Here is a 22,431-nt window from a genome sequence, read left to right as displayed (position 1 = left end):
CACCAGCGTTTCCAGCCAGTGCTTTATTGTGGACCGTTACAGGTGACAGCTACTGCAGGGCTTGGAGCAGAGGCCTGAGCAGGCCCAGTGCTTGCCATTTCCTGTTTGTGCAATGCTGCTCTTTTTTTTTTTGGCTGTACCACGTGGCCGTGACATGCGGGATCTTATTATACTTCCCCAACCAGGGATGGAACTCGCATCCCCTGCAGTGGAAGCGTGGATTCTTAACCACTGGACCACCAGGGAAGTCCCTGCAGCGCTGCTCTTGGTGCCAGTTCACGTTTGCCCACCTCATAGCATTCACTTTTTGTCTGTATTCGTGCCTGGTTCTCTTGCTGCTTTGTTGGCTACCTTGGAGGGTAGGTAGTGAATTTTCAGAAATTTCCCTTTTTTTTTCTCAGTTTGAAATACAGGTTTATCTTTTGTTTTTTTCCTACAAATCACAAACCCATGATAATAGAAGTTTAAAATTTATGAAAGCTTCAGTTTAAATCCCCAGAAATAACTCATTTTAATAGACATAAAATTATCATTATTACATATCAGGTAGTGAGTTGACTATCAGTTTTCTAAAGCAGGACCCATAGCAGCCAAATTATCACATGTTTGCAGTGGACTAGTTTTAAGAGTAGCACTTACTGGATAGAAAATACATCTGGATTTTTGAGGCAGTTTTATCTAGGAATTGTGTGGTTCTCTGGAACATTCCAGAAACTTAGTGTAAAAAGTACTCTTTTAATGTTACATTTGTATATTATTTATGGACTTAGTGATATATCTACACACACACACACACACACACACACACACACTTTAAAAACCATAACCTTCTGGGGAAATTTATATATGAACTACAATTGTATATACAACTAACATGGCTACACTACTTAAATTTGGAATTTTTAAAAGTTGCTATTTTTTTATAACAGGTTATAAGCAATGCCTTGAAAGTTTGGGGTTTAGAACTAATCCTGTTTAACAGTCCAGAGTATCAGAGGCTCAGGATCGATCCCATGTAAGATTTTATTTTGCTTTTCCTACATTTGATTTTTAAATTTCTACTTTCTTAAAGGAGAAAAATACATCTTGCATGCTTTTGTTTTGATATTCCCCGTTTCAATCCCTCAGGTTTTCCTAGTTCACCTTTTGCGGCTGTCTGTGAACATCTGCCCACTGAGCCTTCCTGACCCCTCAGTGTCTGGCAGTGCAGAGCTGATCTTTGAATGGAGTGTGGTGCCATCGTTTTTGCACGGCATCACTTATCTGCACAGAGATTCATACTGTTTTGTAATTTTTTAAAAATCAGTAATACTTAAAACTGTGAATATAATCCTAAATCATCATAGGTTTTGTGTAATACTTTCCAATAGACAAACTAAATGAATATGAACTCTAGTATTTCAACTTAATATTATGTATTTTTTTTTTCCTGTTTCTAGAAATGAAAGATCATTTATATGCAATTATAAAGAGCACTGGTTTACAGTTAGAAAATTAGGAAAACAGGTAATGCTTCCCATCTTCCCGTGTCTTTTTTCTCATTCTGTACCTCATTTGCAACTGAAGTGTAAGGGATTTGTACCTTCATCTTTAAGGCACCCGTCCCTTTCACTTCAGTAGCAAATGAAACTCACCAATAATGTGTGTATGTGGCCTGGTTTCAATAGAGAGAGAGAGAACGTAAGTAAAATTCTCTATTTAATAAGACAATACAGCCGTGGTTACTTTTCATATGTTTATGAGTTTTTATGTTGTAAAGATGCTCTGTCAGTTAACTACTATTTTCATGGGTTTGTGTTAAGCATAGCAATGTCACAAAGCCTGAAATAGTGTCTAGCATGAATAAAAATTTCCAGTAATGTTTGCTTTTGCTTAACAAGGTTATTCACATTCCAAAATGCCATGTAATATATGTATCTGCATAAATCATTTCTATTTTTTTCTAAAAAAAGGACATGGAATGTGTCTTGAGCAAGGCTTTTTATAAGATCAAGAAAAGTACCTAAAGTGTTATTTTTAAAAATAATTGCCAGTGATCTTTTTTTAAATTAATTAATTAATTTATTTATTTATTTATTTTTATTTATTTTTGGCTGTGTTGAGTCTTCGTTTCTGTGCGAGGGCTTTCTCTAGTTGCGGCAAGCGGGGGCCACTCTTCATCGCGGTGCGCGGGCCTCTCACTATCGCGGCCTCTCTTGATGCGGAGCACAGGCTCCAGATGCGCAGGCTCAGTAGTTGTGGCTCACGGGCCTAGTTGCTCTGCGGCATGTGGGATCTTCCCAGACCAGGGCTCGAACCCGTGTCCCCTGCATTGGCAGGCAGATTCTCAACCACTGCGCCACCAGGGAAGCCCTGCCAGTGATCTTTGTATACACGATACCATTTTTGAAACAGAGTTAAAGTCCTTTTTCTTAGAATTTTGACTCTTTGAAAGAGGATTATTATTATTTTTTTGGTATTATTTATTTATTTGTTTGTTTATGGCTGCATTGGGTCTTCGTTGCTGTGCATGGGCTTTCTCTAGTTGCGGCGAGCGGGGGCTACTTTTCATTGCAGTGCGCGGGCTTCTCATTGCAGTGGCTTCTCTTTGTTGCAGAGCATGGATTCTAGACACGCAGGCTCCATAGTTGTGGCACCTGGGCTCAGTAGTTGTGGCTTGCGGGCTCTAGAGCGCAGGCTCAGTAGTTGTGGCACATGGGCTTAGTTGCTCCGCGGCATGTGGGATCTTCCCAGACCAGGGCTTGAACCTGTGTCCCCTGCATTGGCAGGCAGATTCTCAACCACTGCGCCACCAGGGAAGCCCTGCCAGTGATCTTTGTATACACGATACCATTTTTGAAACAGAGTTAAAGTCATTTTTCTTAGAATTTTGACTCTTTGAAAGAGGATTATTATTATTTTTTTGGCATTATTTATTTGTTTGTTTATTTATGGCTGCATTGGGTCTTCGTTTCTGTGCACGGGCTTTCTCTAGTTGCGGCGAGTGGGGGCTACTTTTCATTGCAGTGCGCGGGCTTCTCATTGCACTGGCTTCTCTTTGTTGCAGAGCGTGGGTTCTAGACATGCAGGCTCCATAGTTGTGGCACATGGGCTCAGTAGTTGTGGCGCATGGGCTTAGTTGCTCCGCGGCATGTGGGATCTTCCCGGACCAGGGCTCGAACCCATGTCCCCTGCATTGGCAGGCGGATTCTTAACCACTGCGCCACCAGGGAAGTCAGAAAGAGGATTACTGAAAACAGGTTAATGTAGTAAAAAGGAATGAATTATTGATACATGTAACAACATGGATGAATCTCAAAATAATTATGCTGAGTGAAAGAACCTAGACACAAAATACTACATACCGTATTGTTCCATTTATATAAAAGTGTAGAAAATGCAAACTAATCTATAGTGACAGAAAGCAGATTGACTAGTGGTTGCCTGGGGATGAGGAGGGCAAGGAGCAGTGAAAGAGGAGGATTACAAGGGGCACAGGAAAGTTGGCAGTGACGAATATGTTCACTCTTGGTTGTGGTGATGGTTTCATGGGTATATACATATGTTAAAACTTTTCAAATTGTATACTTTAAATATGGCCAGTTTACTGCATGTCAATCATACCTTAATAAAGCTGTTTTAAAAAATAAACTAATACAAAACAAAAAAGGAAATGAAATCAAGAAAGTACATTGAATTAAATCAATACAAGATAATTCAAAAACAAAAGCCCTGCTATTTTAAGTCTGCTGCCTAGAAGCAGCTTCATCATAACTGATTATTTCTTAAGGTCCCTCCTGGGGGGCAAAGAGCAAGTAAGGAGGTGTGGTGTGATGCAGGAAAGACTGACCCAGGTGGGAATCAACTCTGGGAAAAACCAGGGCAGGACAACTGCCAAGGTTATTTAACCTCTGGGTTTTATTTAGATCTTTAAAAATACGATCAAATATTCTTCACTTTCAAGATCTGAAGACTTAAATTCTAGAAATTCCTTTGTATTGATTTGCATGTAAACTTACATTGTTATTTTAAGAAAAAAAAATTTTTTTTTGTATTTATTTATTTACTTTGGCTGCGCCGGGTCTTCGTTGTGGCACTCGGGATCTTCATTGCAGCATGCGGGATCTTTAGTTGCGGCATGCGGCCTTCTTAGTTGCGGCATGCGGACTTCTTAGTTGCGGCATGCATGTGAGATCTAGTTCCCCAACCAGGGATCGAACCCGGGCCCCCTGCATTGGGAGCGCAGAGTCTTACCCACTGGACCACCAGGGAAGTCCCCTATTTTGAGAAATTTTTAAAATTTTAGTTCTTCAAAATCGAATTTACACATTTCAAATTATCTTTGACAAATACAGGAAATGTCAAATTATGGCTTGTCATCTTTGGTTCTAATTTGTATTTTTGGTTAAAATTATATTTTTCCCTATAGACTCTTGTCTGAGGTCCCTGTATAAAGAAAAAGATGACTGAGAATAGTACTGTCTTTGTGAAAATCCAGGAAAAGTAGTTGGTCATGTTGCTAACAGTAACTTCTGAAAGTTTTGTATCTTGTGGGTTAAACTAGGACGCCCATGAAGTAGTGACCAAATGATGCTAATTACATGCAGTAGTGGCTTAGTGAACTTTTTAAAATGAGTTGGCGATTATAAATTCTCTTCCTGGAATGTCTGGCTTTCTCTCAATTGAAATATTTTGACCAAGATTATCAACAGTGGGAGAACTGGGTAGTTTTCCTTTTTCTTCCACCATCAATATAATATGATTAGATGAGGATTTTGTTGGGCTGTTCCTTTGAAAAAAGATTTAATTGTTGCTATCAATAAAGGTACTTTAAAATACTGGCTATCAGTTTCTTTTCTTTTTTGGAGGGGGGATTTAGAGCTTATGGCTTAAAGCAAACTTATAAAACATTTAATAGTGATAAATTTGCAGCATTCTATTTCAGTTTTTTAGAATCACATTATTTAATTTTAAAAAATCTTGATTTGACATGTTTTCAGTGTTTAGACAGTCTTACTAAGTTTAGATGGGTTATATCTATCCTTAACATGTGAAACTTCCTTATTACTTACAATGTGCACTAACTTAAATATTGACAATTTTTTTTCCAGTGGTTCAACTTGAATTCTCTCTTGACGGGTCCAGAATTAATATCGGACACATACCTTGCACTTTTCTTGGCTCAGTTACAACAGGAAGGTAAGTAAAGACTGAACATTTTATGTTACCTTTTGAAGTAGCCAGATAAAACTATCTCATTAGAAGTGAGTGTAACAAGGGGCTTCCCTGGTGGTGCAGTGGTTAAGAATCTGCCTGCCAATGCAGGGGACACGGGTTCGAGACCTGGTGCGGGAAGATCCCACATGCCGTGCAGCAGCTAAGCCCGTGCGCCACAACTACTGAGCCTGCGCTCTAGAGCCTGCGAGCCACAACTACTGAAGCCGGTGTGCCTAGAGCCCGTGCTCTGCAACAAGAGAAGCCACCACAGTGAGAAGTCCGCGCACCGCAATGAAGAGTAGCCCCCGCTCACCACAACTAGAGAAAGCCCACACGCAGCAACGAAGACCCAACACAGCCAAAAAAAATAAATTAATTAATTAATTTAAAAAGTTTTTTAAAAAAATGAGTTTAACAATATTGTTTTTGTGGCAGTGGCAGGGATATAATTTTTATGTTTTACGTGGTGAGCTTTAGGCTGTGATTTGGATGATACTGCTCATTTAGCATTCTTGCTGACACTTGGCCCTCCCCTGGGGATGCTGATTCCTTTGCAGCCCTTCTACAGTAATGGTTCTTTTGTCTTCCATACCCCACATACCACAGGGCCAAGGGGAGGTGTAGTTATTCTTCTTGCTCCTCCTTGCCCCTTCTCGGCCACTCTTCTTCCCTAAAAACTCCAGGTGCTTTGAAATACATGTCACGAGATTAAACTCTACCCCATGCTCTTTTGTAGTCTTTTGCAGTCTGATCTTCCTCCTTTTCCATTGCAGATTTTAGGATCTGACTCACTGTCATCTCTCTACTTCAACTCCTTTCATCATTCTTGGTGATTTCTACATCAAAAATCAATCCAGTTCAACCTCTTCTTACTTTCAAAGATCATTTTCTTCACTCTTGCCTTGCCATTACTAACAACTGTACCACCTTCAAATCCCAGTTATAAGCATCCTACTCTTTGACTATTGCCTCCTATGTTTATACCATATTTTCGGGTTTTTTTAATTCCAACAATTCTTTAAACCCTACTACAAACCTAAACATTCCCCTTACATCCTTAAATCCTGTATTACCCTGCTTATTTCCGGTAATCCATCATTATAATAACTCTGTTGCATTTCTCAACTCCTTTGTCCTTCTCTCCCTCCATCATACTTCTATGACAAAATCCCAACCCTGGTTAAAACCCAATCTTGGGCTTGTACAATCCTCCATCAGAACAGCTGAACATGGCTAAAGATAAAATATGATTTATTTTGCTTTAAATTTATAATCACAAATTTTTTTTTTTTTAATTTTTATATGATCACAAATTTCAAATGAGCCTTTAGTGCTGCTGGACATCCCTACTATGTTCTCTCGGTTAGTTCACTTACCGCTATCCAAGATGATGATTTCACAACTTCTGCCTTCAAACCTCTAACCACTCCCCTCCCCCTTCCTGACTCCTAGCTTATGGCCTTCCTTTATATTCTACTACGAAAACAGGAGCAACTAAAAGAGAACGTCCTCATTTTTCTACCAGCAATCTATCACCTTGTTTCTATCTCTACCTGTGCTTTGAGCCTATTAAAATAGATGAATTGTCCCCTGTTCCTAACCAAGACCAACCTCTCCACTTTGGGGCTAGGTCCCAGCTCCTCCCACCTACTCAGGATCTTTGCTTCTGCTTTTGTCACTCCACTCTCCTGTGTGATTAGTTTCCCCCTCTTTCCTGTATTATTTCTATCAGCAGAGAAATACACTTTTTCTCTCCATTGAGTAAAAAGAAAAAGCATCTTTAACACCAGGAAACTCCAGCTGTCTCCCATTTTTATTTTCTCCTTAGAATCATCTCTAGTGTGTTGTCTCCTATTCATGAACTCATTCCGGTTACACTGTCATAACCAATGTGTCACTGAAAACCCTCTTCTCAGTGTCACCAATGACCTCCACATTTGCCACTGCCAGTATTCAATTCTCAGTCTTCCTTTGACCTCATCTTTTTTGAGGGTATAGTTGATTATATCCTCCTTTAAACAGAACAAAACAAAACTTTCTTACCAAGAATTTCAAACAAGTATAAAGTATGGAAAATAATGTGATGGATCCTCATGTACCCTTCTCCCAGCCTCAACAAATATCTCATGGCCAGTCTTGTTTTACCTTTACCCTACCCACTTCCTTTTCCAGTTTATTTTGAGAAAATACTAATTGTCTTATTATGTCCTTTGTAGGTGTCTTTTTAATTAAAATCTTTAAAATCTTTAAAAAACAAGGACTGTTTAAAAGTATATATATAATACTATAATGACACATAAAAGTTTAATTACAAGTCTGTAATAACATCAACTAATAACATCAACTAGCCAGCCAGTGTTCAAATCTCCAATCTCCTTGGTTGATTCTTCTGGGGTTTTTTTTGGTTTTTTTTTAACAGTTAAAGCAGGTTGAAATAAGGTGAATTGATTCCATTGGATTGCTGTGTCTCTAAAATCTATCTATAGGTTTCTTCTCCTCTTAATTTTTTTCCTTGATTTATTCTTTTGAAGAAAATGGGTCTTTTGTTCTCTTTCCCACATTCTAGATTTTGCTGGTTGCATCCTTTTTTTCCTCTGAGCCCTGGATGCCCAATAGACTGGTCCTTATATCTAGAGGCTTGATCAGATTTAGGTTGATTTTGGGAGGACAGAATTCTCTTTACAGATGGTGGTGTCTAGTTATCTCTGTTTCTGTGATTTGGATAGCTATTGATGATCAATGCCTAGTCCATTATTTCATTGAAGACTGCAAAATGGTGATATCAGATTCCTGTCATTCCTTCATTTATTGGTTGGAGGACTTCTATACAAATAAACTTTCCCTCATCAACTGTTCGGTTATCCTGAAGTATAGTTCATATAGAAAAAGCAGGATAAATATTTCTTTTATCAGTTTTTTAAATGAGTTGGTTTCATAGTATCCTTTCTCCAAAGGTAATTGGTTTGTTTCTGAAGTGTCATTGTAAACAAATCCATTAAAACCATAGTTCATATGGTTTAGTCCACTGTAATTATTATTCATGTTGATACTCAAAATTGTCCCATCTTGGATGAGTGGGAACCTTTTGAACTTGACTCCCAAGCTTCTGAAATGACCACTCTAGCCTTTTGAAGCCCTTCTTTCTCATATAATAAGAATTTTCAGTCTTATCTTGTATATTTCCTGCCCTGTTAGTAATGGTGGTTAGAGATCACAGTCTGGGCACTGGCATGCTTATTGCTACCAGGTTGGTTGTCATGCACCTCTCTCCAGTTTACATGTAAGATCATAGTGTTGTAACTTCTTTGATTTTATATACTTGTATCCCTTTTCTTTTATGCCTAAAACCTTTGTTCCTAGCTATATCCTCCCTTCTTGAAATACTGTCTGCGCGAGGCTTCCAGGCCTCTTTGGAGGTTTACCTACTATCATTGGCTGCTTCTTTCAGATTCCTTTTATGGATCTTACTCTTTTCAATCTCTAACTAATGAAGTGACCCAGAGTTCAGTCCTTGGACAACTTCTTGACTGCTGTCCCATTATTTTAAATATCATCTCTAAATAGTCTATCTGCCAATAATTCCTTAGACTTTTATCTTCTGCCTAGACATCTACACTGAACACCAAACTCCTAACTTTGACATCTCCACTCAGAAGTCCAGAAAGCATTTCAAACTGAACACGTCTACAAAAGACGTATTTTTTTTTTTCTCCCCATATATGCTATCCCTCAGGTTTTCCGTTTTAGTAAGACCCACTCTTCTTGCACGCTGGTTCCTATATATTTTGTTGATGAAGCAGCCTAGAGTGCTCTTTTTAAAATGTAATGCACATTATAGCACAGCTTCATTCATCAACCTTTCAGTGGCTTCCTAGCACACGTAGAATGAAATCTAATCTTGAGTGAAACCCAAGATCCTTACGGTGCCACCTCCATAAGGCAGCTTCTGCCCTTCCTGATGCTCTGCGTGGAAGAGCATCGTGAGCTGACATAGTTTATTCTAGAATCTAGAAACAATTTTATTGGCGTAAAACATGTTAAACCGTCTGAACTCTGAAAAACAAATGTTAAGTGTATTATGATTTACTCTTTTTGAGTTTTTCCATTAACAGTCCTTTTCATCTTTGTTCATTTGTTTCATTATCTGTTAATGCTCACAAAGAATATCCATAACAAGCACCAAAGTTGAAGAAAATGTATGGTAGAAAAATGTAAATTGAGGGACTTCCCTGGAGGTCCAGTGGTTAGGACTCCGCACTTCCAGTGCAGGGGCATGGGTTCGATCCCTGGTCGGGGAACTAAGATCCCACATGCCACGTGGTGCAGCCAAAAATAAGAAATGAAGAAAAACGTAAATTGATTAGAATGACTTAGGTGTAGCCCACCCTTATTTAGCTATTGTGTGGCGTATCCAGCTGGGAAAACCCTGGCTTTCTAGAATCGTATTTATAAAAAATTACACTGGGCCAGTGTAATTTTTTCAAAACATGAACTGCATCTTCAACACCTTGACTAGATTTGGGATATTGGCTTTCCAGCTCCTGTTTTCGGTTTGGAGGGATGTGTATGTGTCAGTGTCAGGGGCAGGGGCAGCTATTTCCACAGATGACTCATTTTACCCATGTTACACATTATCACACATATCCTCTGATTGTGTCCTCAAATAGCCCTCCGAGAAAGGTACAGTATAATCTATGTAACAGTTGAAGAAACCAAGACATAGATGGGTAAAGGGGTTTACCAGAGGCCAGGCAGCTAGGAAGTAGAAGAGATAAGGGATTAAAACCCAGGTCATCTGATTCCAGATTCCTTGCTCTTCCTTATTCCTTTCCTTGCCTCTCTGTTATCATTTAGTGTAACCTACTTGGTCAAGCACTGTTTTAGTAGATCCCTTTACAGATTCGATTACTTCTCATAGTCACTCTGTGAGATGGCTATTCCCATTTTACAGGTGAAGAAAGCAAGGTTCAGAGACTAAGTAATTTGTCCTAGATCACCCCACTAGTAAGCGTAAGATTCATTATTTGAACCCAGGTACTCCTGACTCCTCAGTCTGTGTTCTTCCCACTGTTCTGTGCTGCGTCTCTTTCTGCTGTCATTTTTAATCAGTTTTGAATGACTTGCTAACTGTTTTAGTTTATTTTTGCCTTTTTTTTTTTTAGGTTATTCTATATTTGTTGTTAAGGGTGACCTGCCAGACTGTGAAGCTGACCAGCTCCTACAGATGGTCAGGGTCCAACAGATGCATCGACCAAAACTTATTGGAGAAGAATTAGCACAACTCAAAGAACAGAGGTAAAATTGAGCTTGCAGTATGGAATACATGATAGTATTTCATTACAAAAATTAAATTTTCATGCTTACACTGAAGATGTGGTCCTTTTATTATTGGTGATCTTTTTAGACCTTTATGTTTTAGTGAAGTTTATTGGTTTAACCGTGGATCAACTCTGAATTATTTAAATATACTAACTTAGATTCACATCACAATAAAACCTTCATATTATTAGACCTTGTCTGCCAGAAAATGTGTAAGTTTTGACTTACATAAAAATCTTTGCTTTATAAATGTCTCTATCTTATATCTAAAATAGAAGAGTGGTCTGCAGTTATTTTTAGTGCTTTTATTCTTTAGAGTCCAGAAAACAGATCTAGAACGCGTCTTAGAAGCAAATGATGGATCAGGAATGTTAGACGCAGATGAGGAGGATCTGCAGAGGGCTCTGGCGCTAAGTCGCCAAGAAATTGACTTGGAAGATGAAGAAGCAGATCTCCGCAGGGCCATTCAGCTCAGCATGCAAGGTATGGACGTTCCGACACATACTTTATTCATTGTTGAAGAATTGATTCAGATCATTCTTAGTTCTTCTGGAAGTTAATGTACTATTGGTAGAAGGTCTTGGACAATCACTGCGGAAGCAATAGCTATGTACAATCAGTTATTGTTTTTTAGATTTCTTTTAAAACAACTTTTTACGGCTTGTGTTATATTAGGACTAGTTTTATTTTTATTTCTGGTTATTCCACTTGTTTATAATACTGTGCTAACACAATAGCAAACTGAGGTTAATCATTGTGAGGTCAGTGGGCCCTTAGCCAGACCAACTGTTCTAAAAATGTATGCTAGTGGACATGAAGGAAGGCCTGGACAGAGAAAGTAAATTGATTTTACAAAACTCTAACACTTAGTGGCTGTGCAGCTTACAGCTTAAGCCCATTTTGGTGAGCCCACTTTTTTAGTGATATAAGCCCATCAGCTAAGAGTAAAGATGCATCCCTCAGGGAATCCAAGCTGAGGGAGTTGTCTGGGATGTTGCTCAAAGGGGCTTACTTAAAAGTGTGAGGGGTTTTCTTTTCTTTTCTTTTCTTTTTTTTTTTTTTTTTTTTGGTAGTTTTGATTTTGTCTAATTAACGTGAATTTGCCTTCTACTTTCTAATGAAATTACTTGTCAATTGAATTCCTTAAATATCTAAATAAGGAATTCAGAGGTGTGCCAGGAGGCTCATGAGTACTCCATATGGTGTGCAGGCCCATTTTGGATTAGTAGAGCCCTGCTAGATTAGCCCAGTAATGAACAGACACCAGCTTTAATAGTTTTAGATATTTTTGTATACTTTACTCTTCTTTCCACTTTATTTCACAGTTTGTGCAGAATCTCTGATGGGTGCAATAATGAAGTAAGAACATGGAAACATACTTAAGTTGTTGTAGTACCCAAATGTTTGAGGATAGAGGGATACAGAGAATGGGTTTGTTTTATGATCATCCACTTTGAGTTGCTTCTAGGAATTCTGTGCCTTTGAAAGTGCAGATTCATTTCTAATAAGAGAGCACGCAAGTGTGGCGTTAATTATTTCTCCCATCAAGTTGGTCGTTGGGCTTACCTCCTCACATCCACTACATCACAGATGGGTAACAGCTTTGGTTGCAGTGGACACAGGTTAGATTTGAACTGCCTTATTCAGATTCTCCCTGAGACTTTCAGAGCCTTTCTTACATTTACAGAATGGTACAGAATATTTTTGAGAAGAAAACTTTTCAAAAGTTCCTTCACATAGGTGTAAACATATTATTGCTTGAATTGGTAAATAAAATCGTTTTTTGTTCTGTTTTATTTTGTCTTCAGGTCCTTCCAGAAATATATGTCAAGATATTCCACAGACGTCAGGTACACATCTTACTTCAGAAGAGCTACGGAAGAGAAGAGAAGCCTACTTTGAAAAGTAAAGTAGTTGGTACAATATTAAAATTGCATATTTAATATTTACCTTGGCTGTTTTGTCTATTTGTAAACATCAGCTTTGACTTAAACCATTTATTTTATTGAGGGTTCTCTCCTTTTTTTAAAATACTGGTTACTGCCTGACCCTGTGAGCATTTGAATGTATTTTTAAAAAATTTGTAGCTAGTAAACTGTGAAATCAAATATAGTTTTAGGGGAAAAGTTTGCCCCAGTACTAATTAAATTTACATGAAATAGGGTGAAGGAAACCCTGTAAAATTCATCATCAAAAGGAAAATGGAATTGGGTCAAGGCAAGAGCAAAGCCTAATGATCCTTTGAATGTACTTCTTGGTTACCTGACCAACACTGCAAAGTTCTCCTGTGAATTAATAGGAAAAACAGCATTTGCGGTAGGGGAGCACACCCCCAAATAGAGGTGATGGTTAATTGCTCCACTCATTGCCACAGTAGGGGGGTACTGCAGGCCCATCAGCATCAGGGACATGAGGGTAACCATAAATCTGAATCATCAGCTCCTAAAACCTAACTTTGTGCCCAGGTTTATAAGTGCTTTCAAAATAGAAGTTTCACCTATAAAATTATACTTTCCAGTAACTGTCACTCACAAGTCTTCATCCCTTTTTCTTTTTTTAATGATATAACTTCATCTTAAGATCACAAGATCTATAATGATATTCAGATCCTCTGATCCCAGGTCAGAACACAAAGGCCAGTGGCTGAGTCTGGCCTGTTATTTACTATATTTCAACAATTCTAAGGTGCACATTTTTTCACATTTCAGCATCTCTGCAATTCAGAAGACTCGTACACATCAGAGTTGGTAGTACTTTAGTAGTATCTAAAATGTTAGAGCATTTTACATTTGATGGTATAATGAAGATAATATTTACTTTGTTTTCTGTTTTTTTTTTTAAGTCACAGCTCAGAAGTATATGAAGGAAAGTTCTGATCAACTGACATCCTCTTAATGTGAGATATTTCTAGTCTTTATTCAGTGATAGATTAATGGATTTAATTATGTATAAAATTTCAAAATAGTGCTTATTAGTGCTTGTCACTCCCTTTTAAATTTTAAAATTAACTTTTTTTATTTTTTAATTATGATAAACTTCAAATTTATATAAAAGTAGAGAAACCAGCATAAGGAACCCCTATTTATCTGTTGCCCAGATTTAACAGATATCAGCACATGGGTCATCTTGTTTTTTTTTATGCCCCCATCTCCCATACTTTCTGCTCTCCCACCCCCAGGGTGGGATTATTTTGTAACAAATCTAAATCATCATACTGCATCTGTATTAATTTCCGTGTGTGTCTCTAAAATATATGCTTTTTTCTTAATATAGAAATGCTCTTGTCATACAATAATGGAATAATTATCACATGATAATTATTAATGGTAGTTCTATAATATCATCAACTATCTAGTTATTGCTAAAAATAGCTTTAAATGTCTAATTCGATAAAAAATAATATTTTGGAAAATTTATTTTTAGAAATATCTAAATTAAAAAAAAATAATCCTACCTTTAATAACTGATTGGAGTGTTTTGGCAGTCGCATGCTTCTAGTCACACAAACGCCCATATATTGTATATCAGTTATACCCATTTTCCCATGATAGTAAATATTCTTTGTAATAGGCTATATTTCATAAAATGAATTTATGTATCACAATTTATGAACCTTTTGATTTTTGCTATTATAATTAATAATGCAATGAACAATCCTTGTATTGACTTTATGCCTCAAATCTCTCATCATTGCTGCTAATTATTCTGAGAATTTCAGACTACTAAGTTAAAGGACATGAACATTTTTAAGGCCTTGGTACAGATTTCTAAACTGCTCTCCAGAACAGTTTCCAAGTGATGCTTCTGCCATGCTTTTATTCAGACTTCAATTTTTTCCAGAATAAAATGGTCCAAACAGACACACTTTATAGAGAAACTATAAAATTCACAAGTACGTGTAAGAAAAAGAAAGTGTCTTTAAAATATAAAAACAAATCCCTCTTTTTTTTAAAAAAAGTTTTTTAGATTTTTTTGGATTAAAGATGTAGAATTTCCAATGAGTTAAACTTTTTAGAATATAAAGGATAATGCAGTAACATTCCATAATGACTAAGTAAGTTACAACAAGCGCAATGCCAGCTGTAACTAATGCAGGTGTTTTATTCAACGTTGCACCCTTTTTTAAATGTTTGAGTCTCCTTTCTGACTGGGGGTAGTTGATTGGGTAAGAAAGTACCGTGATGGTTTCCAGCTTCGGCTTACTATCCTCTGCCTCCTGGTTTGGGCTTGAAAATACTGGTGAGAACTTGAGTAGAACTAGAGAATATTTTACACAGTTACTTGTTGCTGAGAAGAGTTAAGAGCTAACTTCTTGGGGTTTCTTTTTAACTTTGGCTAGCATTCAGAATCTTGTAGGACTCATTAGTGAAGGAGCTGAGAAACTAATTTTTGCCTTTCAGTAGAATTCCTGATTACTAAACCTATATGGGTCCTTGTCTCAATAGCTTCTATTTTGGAGAACTTGGCTCTAAGGTTATGGAGCCGTTTCTTCCCTCTGATCCTTTCCAAACTGACCCTGGTGCTAATTTGTTTTTCATTGAAATTTATACGTTTTTTTTTTTTCCTGTAGAGTGTTTGAAGCTTCACACTTAATATAGTAGCCACAGTGTTCATGCATTAAGCATGAAAATGCTGTTGAAAGTCTACCTGTTACAAATTCATAGTTTATGAGTAAGAGTTGTTAACTGATATTTTCGTAGCCATGATATTTTTTCCAATGGTAATCTCCAAATCCATGGTACCTATCATAAAACCCTGAGAAAAACTCTGCTGTGTCAGCTATGTCATTGTAAAACCTTAACTCGCATGTTATGTGCATCAGATGAGGCAGTGTGTAAAACTGTTCTGTAAACTGTGAAGTAGCCTACAGGTATATGTCAGTGTTATTAATGCCTTCTCCAGGTGTAGCTCTGAAATGATTCAGATTCTTTCTGTCACTAAAAAAGTGTTTCCCAACAAGGAGGGAAACAAATGTTTTCATAGCCATGGATTGCTATGATTTTTTTTGATTGCCTAATATTTGAGCTACCACTTCAGTGGCGTGGCGTAGTTTATCAGGGTTCAGTTTAAGAAACAGAAACGACTTAGAGATGTTTTAAGCAGAAAAGAATTTAATACATAAATTAAGGGCTTACACAATGTTGGGAAGAACTGGAGGGGCACGCTGTAGGCCAGGCCTCCAGAATACCACAGACCAACTTGTTGGAAGAGCTGCAACGCTGCCCCAGTTGGGTGATGGGGAATCAGGATATGAAGTTTAAGAACACACTGCTTTAGCTGTGATCCTAGCATCAAGAAGCTGCCACCACAGTTGCCTAGACGAGGGAACCTGAAGTCTGGCCCCCACTGAAACTGCCAGGAAGCAGAATTCTGGAACTGGCATCTCCATGGCTTTACTTGCCAGCAGAGAACAACAAAAGCGGCAGGAAGATGGCTGTGCCTCATCGGCCTTGTAAATCTCATGCAAGTGTTTAATTGGTAACCAGAATCCTAGCTATAAAGCAATCTAAGACATGTAGTTTTGAGTTTCCCAGCCTCTGTCATACCGAAGGCACATTAGAAGGCACAGTGAGAATGGATGCTGATTTGCTACTTGAACATGTTCCATCTTACAGTGTCATCACATACGAAAGGGGTCAGAATTGTTTCAAGGTTGGCAGTTGATTTACTTCTCACTTTAAAGTAGAATAAAGGTTATCCCTCTAAAGTCTTTGTCTCACCAGTCACTCGCTTGCATTCTGACATACTTTCTTGAATGGAGGGGAAGGAGGGCATGGAGAGGATGTGCCAGGAATTCCTCTCCTCACAGCCTGTCTTTCTTGTGCCATGTTCCAGAATCAGGGTATGCTAGGAGGAGCCCAGTGCCTATGTGTCCCTCATTAGCCATGCTCACCAGAGTCATAAACCCATGCACACGTCAGTGTCTGGCTCAAAGGCCAACAGGGAGAAACTGAAAGTCCCACTGGCTGAATTTGCTTTGTTGCTCATATTTAAAACACAGGATTAAGAGGGACCCTAGAAAAAAATATGCTATTCTTTTCATAGTGTTACTGGTCATTTTAAAATTCTGCTTCCTTTAAAAATCCTTTTAAGCATTTTTTGAAAGCTATAGCTTCTTGCTTAGATTGTCAGATGTTTATACGTTTTGGTTTTTAAATTTTTAGCATATACATATGTACGTATATGAAATAATTTAAAATTTATGTCAAAGCAGAAATAGTTCACAGAGCTCCTTATACCCTCCACCCAGATTCCCTAATTGTTGATATTTCTGAACCACTTGAAAATAACTTGCAGACACAGTTTCCCATTACATCTCTCAATACTTCAGTGTCTATTTTCTAAGTACAAGGACATTCTCCTACATGTTTATATCATAACTGTCATATTTAAATGTTTTAATATTTGGATTATGACATTGATTTTCCTTTTGCAAAAAATACAGGGAGAACTTATTTTAATGCTACAGGTATTACTGAAACTTGATAATGCAGGTTAAATAGTTGTTTTCTTTCATTCATCAAGTGTTTGGTGACAGGCACAATTTTAGGCACTGGGGAAACAAACAGGATAAACTTTGCGCTCTTGTTAGTTGACACTGTAAAGAGGGAGACAGGCAGAAGAATATCAGATGGTGATAAGTTTATGCTGAAAATTAAAATGGAGTGATGAGCGCGTGAGGGCGCCAGGTGGCTGCTTTAGGCGGGGTGGTCAGGAGCGGGAGCTCTGAGAAGATGCTGAAGCCCAGATCTGGTGGCAAGAAGGAGCCAGCCATGGAAAGGTCAAGTTAACTCACATGGTAATTTGAGATGCTTTATCTTCTCAAAGGTGCTTATTTTCAGTGACTTCCATCAATATTAAGGATCTGTAAACCAATACATTTGCATAAAAATAGCTACCAGTGACTCCTTTTGTACAATGTGTTATTTTTGTGGTGAAAATACCTACCCATTCATTTGCCTGATAAATTCGAATTTTCTAAGTTTTCTAGGATCAGCACTGTGATGCTTTTCAGTAATTTATATGAGACTGATTGCTCTTTTTTTTTTAATTGAAGTATAGTTGATTTACAATGTTGTATTAATTTCAAATGTACAGCAAAGTGATTGAGTTTTAGATATATATATTCTTTTTCAGATTCTTTTCCATGAGAGGTTATTACAAGATATTGAATATAGTTCCCTGTGCTATCCAGTAGGACCTTGTTTATGTATTTTATAGATAGTAGTGTGTATCTATGAATCCCAAACTCCTAATTTATTCCCCCCCTTCCCCTTTGGTAACCATAAGTTTGTTTTCTATCAGACTGATTGCTCTTGCCTTCTTTTGTGGTGTTCATGCCAGTGACTCTTCTGTTTTGTGGAACCGTTTATCTTCCACGTGAATATTTTTTCTCGTGGCATATTTATTCTTAGGTTTTGTTTTTTAAATACACATTCACTCTTGAATGTTTCAGGCAGCAGCAGCAGGAGCAGCAAGATCCACCAGGACATCCACGTGAAAAGCCGAACACAAGTTCAGGAGCACTTGACAGTGATCTAGGTACGCCTCTCTGATTGTACATCCCATTTGTTACCTGCACGCTCTGTTTGACACCCAGACTCCATGTGATTTTTGGCTTTATAGGCTTTTTTTTCTCCTCGCTTTCATTATATTGAAACTCTTGAAGGAATTTGTAATCTACCAAACTTTCTTGGATTCAGGAGCAGGCTAACTCCTTAGTGTATCCTTAAGTGCCCTTAAAGCACTTAAGCAATGTTTTGCTTTAAAATTGTAAAGATCACTTGCAACTTCACAGTAATTTGTACGTTCTCCAAAAGTTTCTCAGAGATAATGAATATTAGTAGGTGGAAAATAAGTTCATTTTACCGCTGGGAAAACTGAAAACACCTGAGTGTAGTCCGGATTACAACAAAGAAATCTAGAGTTACTCCTCAGGCCTTGGTTTAATAATAGGTCTTAAACTTTGGCCAATTATTGGTAGTAGAAATCGAGTGAGAAGGAAACTGTACATGACAAAGAACTTTTAAGTAGAGTATGTAAAGAACTCTCAAAACTAAAATAAGAAAACAATTCAAAAAGATGAGTGAAGGATTTGAACAGACACTTCACCAAATAGATGGATGACAAATAGCACATGAAAGCGTGCTCAACATCACTAGTCATTAGGGAAATGCAAATTAAACCCACAATGAGACACCATTACACACCTACAAGAATGGCTTAATAAAAAAATTAAATTAACAATACCAAATGCGGCAAGAATCAGAGCAACTGGGGCTCATACATTGTTAGTAGGAACGTAAAATGGTACAGCAACTTTGGAAAATGGTTTAGTATTTTCTTAAAAACTTAAACGTACACTTAACCATGTGATCCAGTAGTCGCACTGCTAGGTATAAAACCAAGAGAAAAGAAAATACAGGTTCCCACAAAATCTTGTATATGAATCCTTACAGCAGCTTTGTTCATAACAGCCCCAAACTGGAAACTGCTCACATGTTGCCCTTCAGCTGGTACATACCACAGAAAATGCTGCATCCAAACAGTGGACTACTATTAGCAAGAAAAAGGAATGAATGGGTACTTTTTCCTGATCATTCTGCTAAGTATAGCTAACAACCCTGGACATTTGTATAAAACAAATAGAAGAAGGATCTGAAAGGTAGAAGACAGACTGGCTGGGAAGCTCAGGACCAGAGGAAGACATAGTGGTCAGTATTCTGGATTTTCTTTTTGCCCCAAGAAAAGCCTGCTCTATGGAGCCAAAAGGGACTACTTGGCAAGACAAAAGCTTTTAGATAATAAACACTCTAGTCCAGCCAGCCTGGACGAGGTAAATAAACTGGTCCTACTGCCACCCTACCCCATTGGCAAAGGCCAAGTAACGTAATGAGGCACATCTCCCGCCTCTCCGGGCCAGAGTGGTGTCAGAAAAAGCCAAGTGGAGAGCTGGGATTTTCTTTTCCTCCAGGAGACAATGATGCCCCCTTTCCCATGGTGTCAGTGGTCTTAGGGAGCCTGGACTTCCACCCAGCGATAAAGAGGCATCCTTCTGGCTTGTCGCCTGGGTGATGTCAGAAGAGGTGTAGTGGAGAATCAGGCCGTCACTGATTCGAGGCAGTAATGAGGAGACCACCCCCACAGTGCCAGTGAGAGGCAGTAACGAGGCATTCCTACCCCTCCCAATCAGGCAGGTATCAGTGGGAAGCCGGAACTCCCACGGATGTTCAACAGTAGTGGTCACACACACCCTCTCCCCATCTGGAAGCAGCGGGGCAGCACCCCTTTTCTGCCACTGGAGCTCGTGTCAGAGGAGGCCTGCTGAAAGAGGAGATTTAAATAAGATTCACGGGACTTGCCTGGAGGCGCAGTGGTTAAGAATCCGCCTGCCAGTGCAGGGGACACGGGTTCGAGCCCCGGTCTGGGAAGATCCCACATGCCGCGGAGCAACTAAGCCCGTGCACCACAACTACTGAGCCTGCGCTCTAGAGCCCGCGAGCCACAACTGCCGAGCCCGTGTGCCACAACTACTGAAGCCCACGTGCCTAGAGACCATGCTCCGCCGTAAGAGAAGCCACCACGATGAGAAGCCCACGCACCACAACAAAGAGTAGCCCCCGCTCGCCACAACTAGAGAATGCCTGCGTGCAGCAACGAAGACCCAACGCAGCCAAAAATAAATAAATAAATTTATTTATTTATTTATTAAAAAAAAATAAGGTTCACATTCGTATGAGATCATACCCAAAATATCCAGGATTCACTTAAAAATCACTTGTCGCATCAAGAGCCTGGAAAATTTCAACTTGAATGAGAAAAGACAATCAGTAGACACCATCACCAAAATGACACTGATGTTAGAATTATCTGGCAAGGATTTTAAATTAGCAACCATCATAAAATGCTACAGTGAGCAGTAATGAACATGCTTGAAACAAATGAAAAAAATAGAAAGCCTTAAGAAAGAGATAGAAGATATAAAGAAGAACCAAATAGAAATTTTAGAACTGAAAAATAACAATAACTGAAATTTTGAAACTCAGTGGACAGACCCAACAGGTGGATGGAAGGACATAGGAAAGAATCAGTGTGACCTCAAAGACAGAACAGTAGATAATTACCCATTCTGAGCAACAAAGAGAATTAGACTGGAAAAAATTAACAGAGCCTGAGACCTGTGGGGAAGATCTAACATTTGTGCCATGGGAGTTCCAGAAGATGAGAAAGAGGGTATAGCTGAAAAAGTATTTAAAGAAATAATAGCTGAAAATTTGCCAAATTTGGCAAAAGGTACCAACCTACGGATTCTAGAAGCTGAGTGAACCTCAAACAGAATAAACCCAAAGAAATCCATGCCAAAACACATCGTAGTCTAACTTCTGAAAACTGAAGACAAAAAAATCTTAAAATCAGCTAGAAACAGCTTGCCTACAGCAATGTGCATGACATCAGATTTCTCATCTGAAATCGTGGAGGTCAGAAGGAAGTGACACACATTTTTCAAGTGCTGAAAGAAGAGAGGTCTCAACCCGGAATTCATGAAAATTTTCTTCAGGAATGAAGGGGAAAATAATGGCTAAAGGAAGTTCTCTAAACAGAACTGTTAAAAAGTAATTTTGAAACATCAAGAAGGAAAAAAGAACAGTAGAAAGAATAAAAATATGGGTAAGCACAATAGACTTTCCTTTTCAGTTTTCTAAATTACATTTGACGACTGAAGGAAGAATTGTAACATTGATTTGGTTTTTAGCGTAAAATATAGGAAATACTTAAGGCAGTTATAAACAGGGGAAAGTAAAGGGAGGTAAGATTTCTAACTTTCATTTGAACTGGTATAGCCACTCTGGAAAATAATTTGGTAATTTCTATAAAAACTGAACATACATTGACCATGCAACCAGCAGTTATATTCCCATTTAATACCAGAGAAATGAAAACTTCCATCCATGCAAAAACCTGTACACGAATGTTCATAGCAGCTTTATTTGTCATGATCAAAAACTGGAAAAAAAAAATGTCCTACAGTAGGTGAATGGTTAAACACGCTGCGGTACCTCCATACCATGGATACAACTCGGGATTAAAAAGAAACCAACTGTGGACACATGGACCAGCTTGGATGCATCTCAAGGGCATTATGCTGAGTGCAAAAAAAAATCTCAAAAGATCTCATACTGTATGATTCTATGTGTGTAACATTCTAAAAACGACATTTATAGAGATGGAAAGCAAATTAGTGGTTGCCTGCAGTTAGGGAAAGTGGGGGGGAAGAGAGGTGGGTGTGACTAAAAAGGGATGGCAGGAGGGAGATCTTTATGGTGCCATAACAGTTCTCTGTCTTGATTGCGGTGGCGGTGGTTACACGAATCTACATGTATGATGAAGTCCCAATATTCAGATTTAGGTTTGAGCTGTAGTTATGTAAGATTTAATTATTAGGTGAAATTTAGCCGGAGTGTACACAGGACCTCTCTGAACTATCTTTGCACCTTCCTGTGAGTAAATAATTATTTCTCAAAACAAACTTTTTTTAACTAATTCATCATCGATAGACACAAAGTTAAATTTTCTTCCCCTTAGCTGAATGCTTTTAAGTGAAAGATGCCATACTGAAAGGCTACATACATAATGATGATTCCATTTGTGTTGACATGCAGGAAAAGGCAGAACTGTAGGGCAGAGAACTGATCAGTGGTTGCCTAGACTTAGGGCTTGGGGATTGATTACAAAGGGGCAGTGCGAGGGAATGTTTTTGGTCAGTGGGACGGTTCTGTAGCTGGGTGGTGATAATGGTTATACCACTCTATGTATTTGTCAAAACTTACAGAATTATAAAAGAGTGGATTTTATTGTATGTAAACTTTCAAAATCAACAAAGGAAACTATAGTAGTCAAACAGTTTCGAAGAGCTTA

General features: G+C 38.4%; 1 protein-coding gene across 7 annotated transcripts in view; it reads left to right on the top strand.

The window, feature by feature from the left end:
* The window catches only part of ATXN3 (ataxin 3), a 31,342-nt gene that overhangs the window by 8,039 nt on the left and 872 nt on the right, over positions 1–22,431 (top strand). For 2 of the 7 annotated variants that reach the window (XM_061181191.1, XM_061181190.1), the window contains 5 exons: positions 5,091–5,178; positions 10,359–10,491; positions 10,832–10,998; positions 12,324–12,420; positions 17,972–18,057. In XM_061181191.1, the coding sequence (XP_061037174.1) occupies positions 5,091–5,178; positions 10,359–10,491; positions 10,832–10,998; positions 12,324–12,420; positions 17,972–18,057 (571 nt within the window). Of the gene's footprint in view, positions 1–929; positions 1,016–1,439; positions 1,507–5,090; positions 5,179–5,304; positions 5,467–10,358; positions 10,492–10,831; positions 10,999–12,323; positions 12,421–13,357; positions 13,412–17,971; positions 18,060–22,431 lie in introns of those variants that run through there. The other 5 variants (XM_061181189.1, XM_061181188.1, XM_061181195.1 and 2 more) reach the window with 5 other exon arrangements.

The sequence above is a fragment of the Eubalaena glacialis genome, chromosome 2 (genome assembly GCF_028564815.1).
Source record: "Eubalaena glacialis isolate mEubGla1 chromosome 2, mEubGla1.1.hap2.+ XY, whole genome shotgun sequence".
NCBI classification, from domain to species: Eukaryota; Metazoa; Chordata; class Mammalia; order Artiodactyla; family Balaenidae; genus Eubalaena; species Eubalaena glacialis.
The sequence above is the reverse complement of the archived record's forward strand: the minus strand, read 5'-3'. Positions and strand labels throughout refer to the sequence as shown.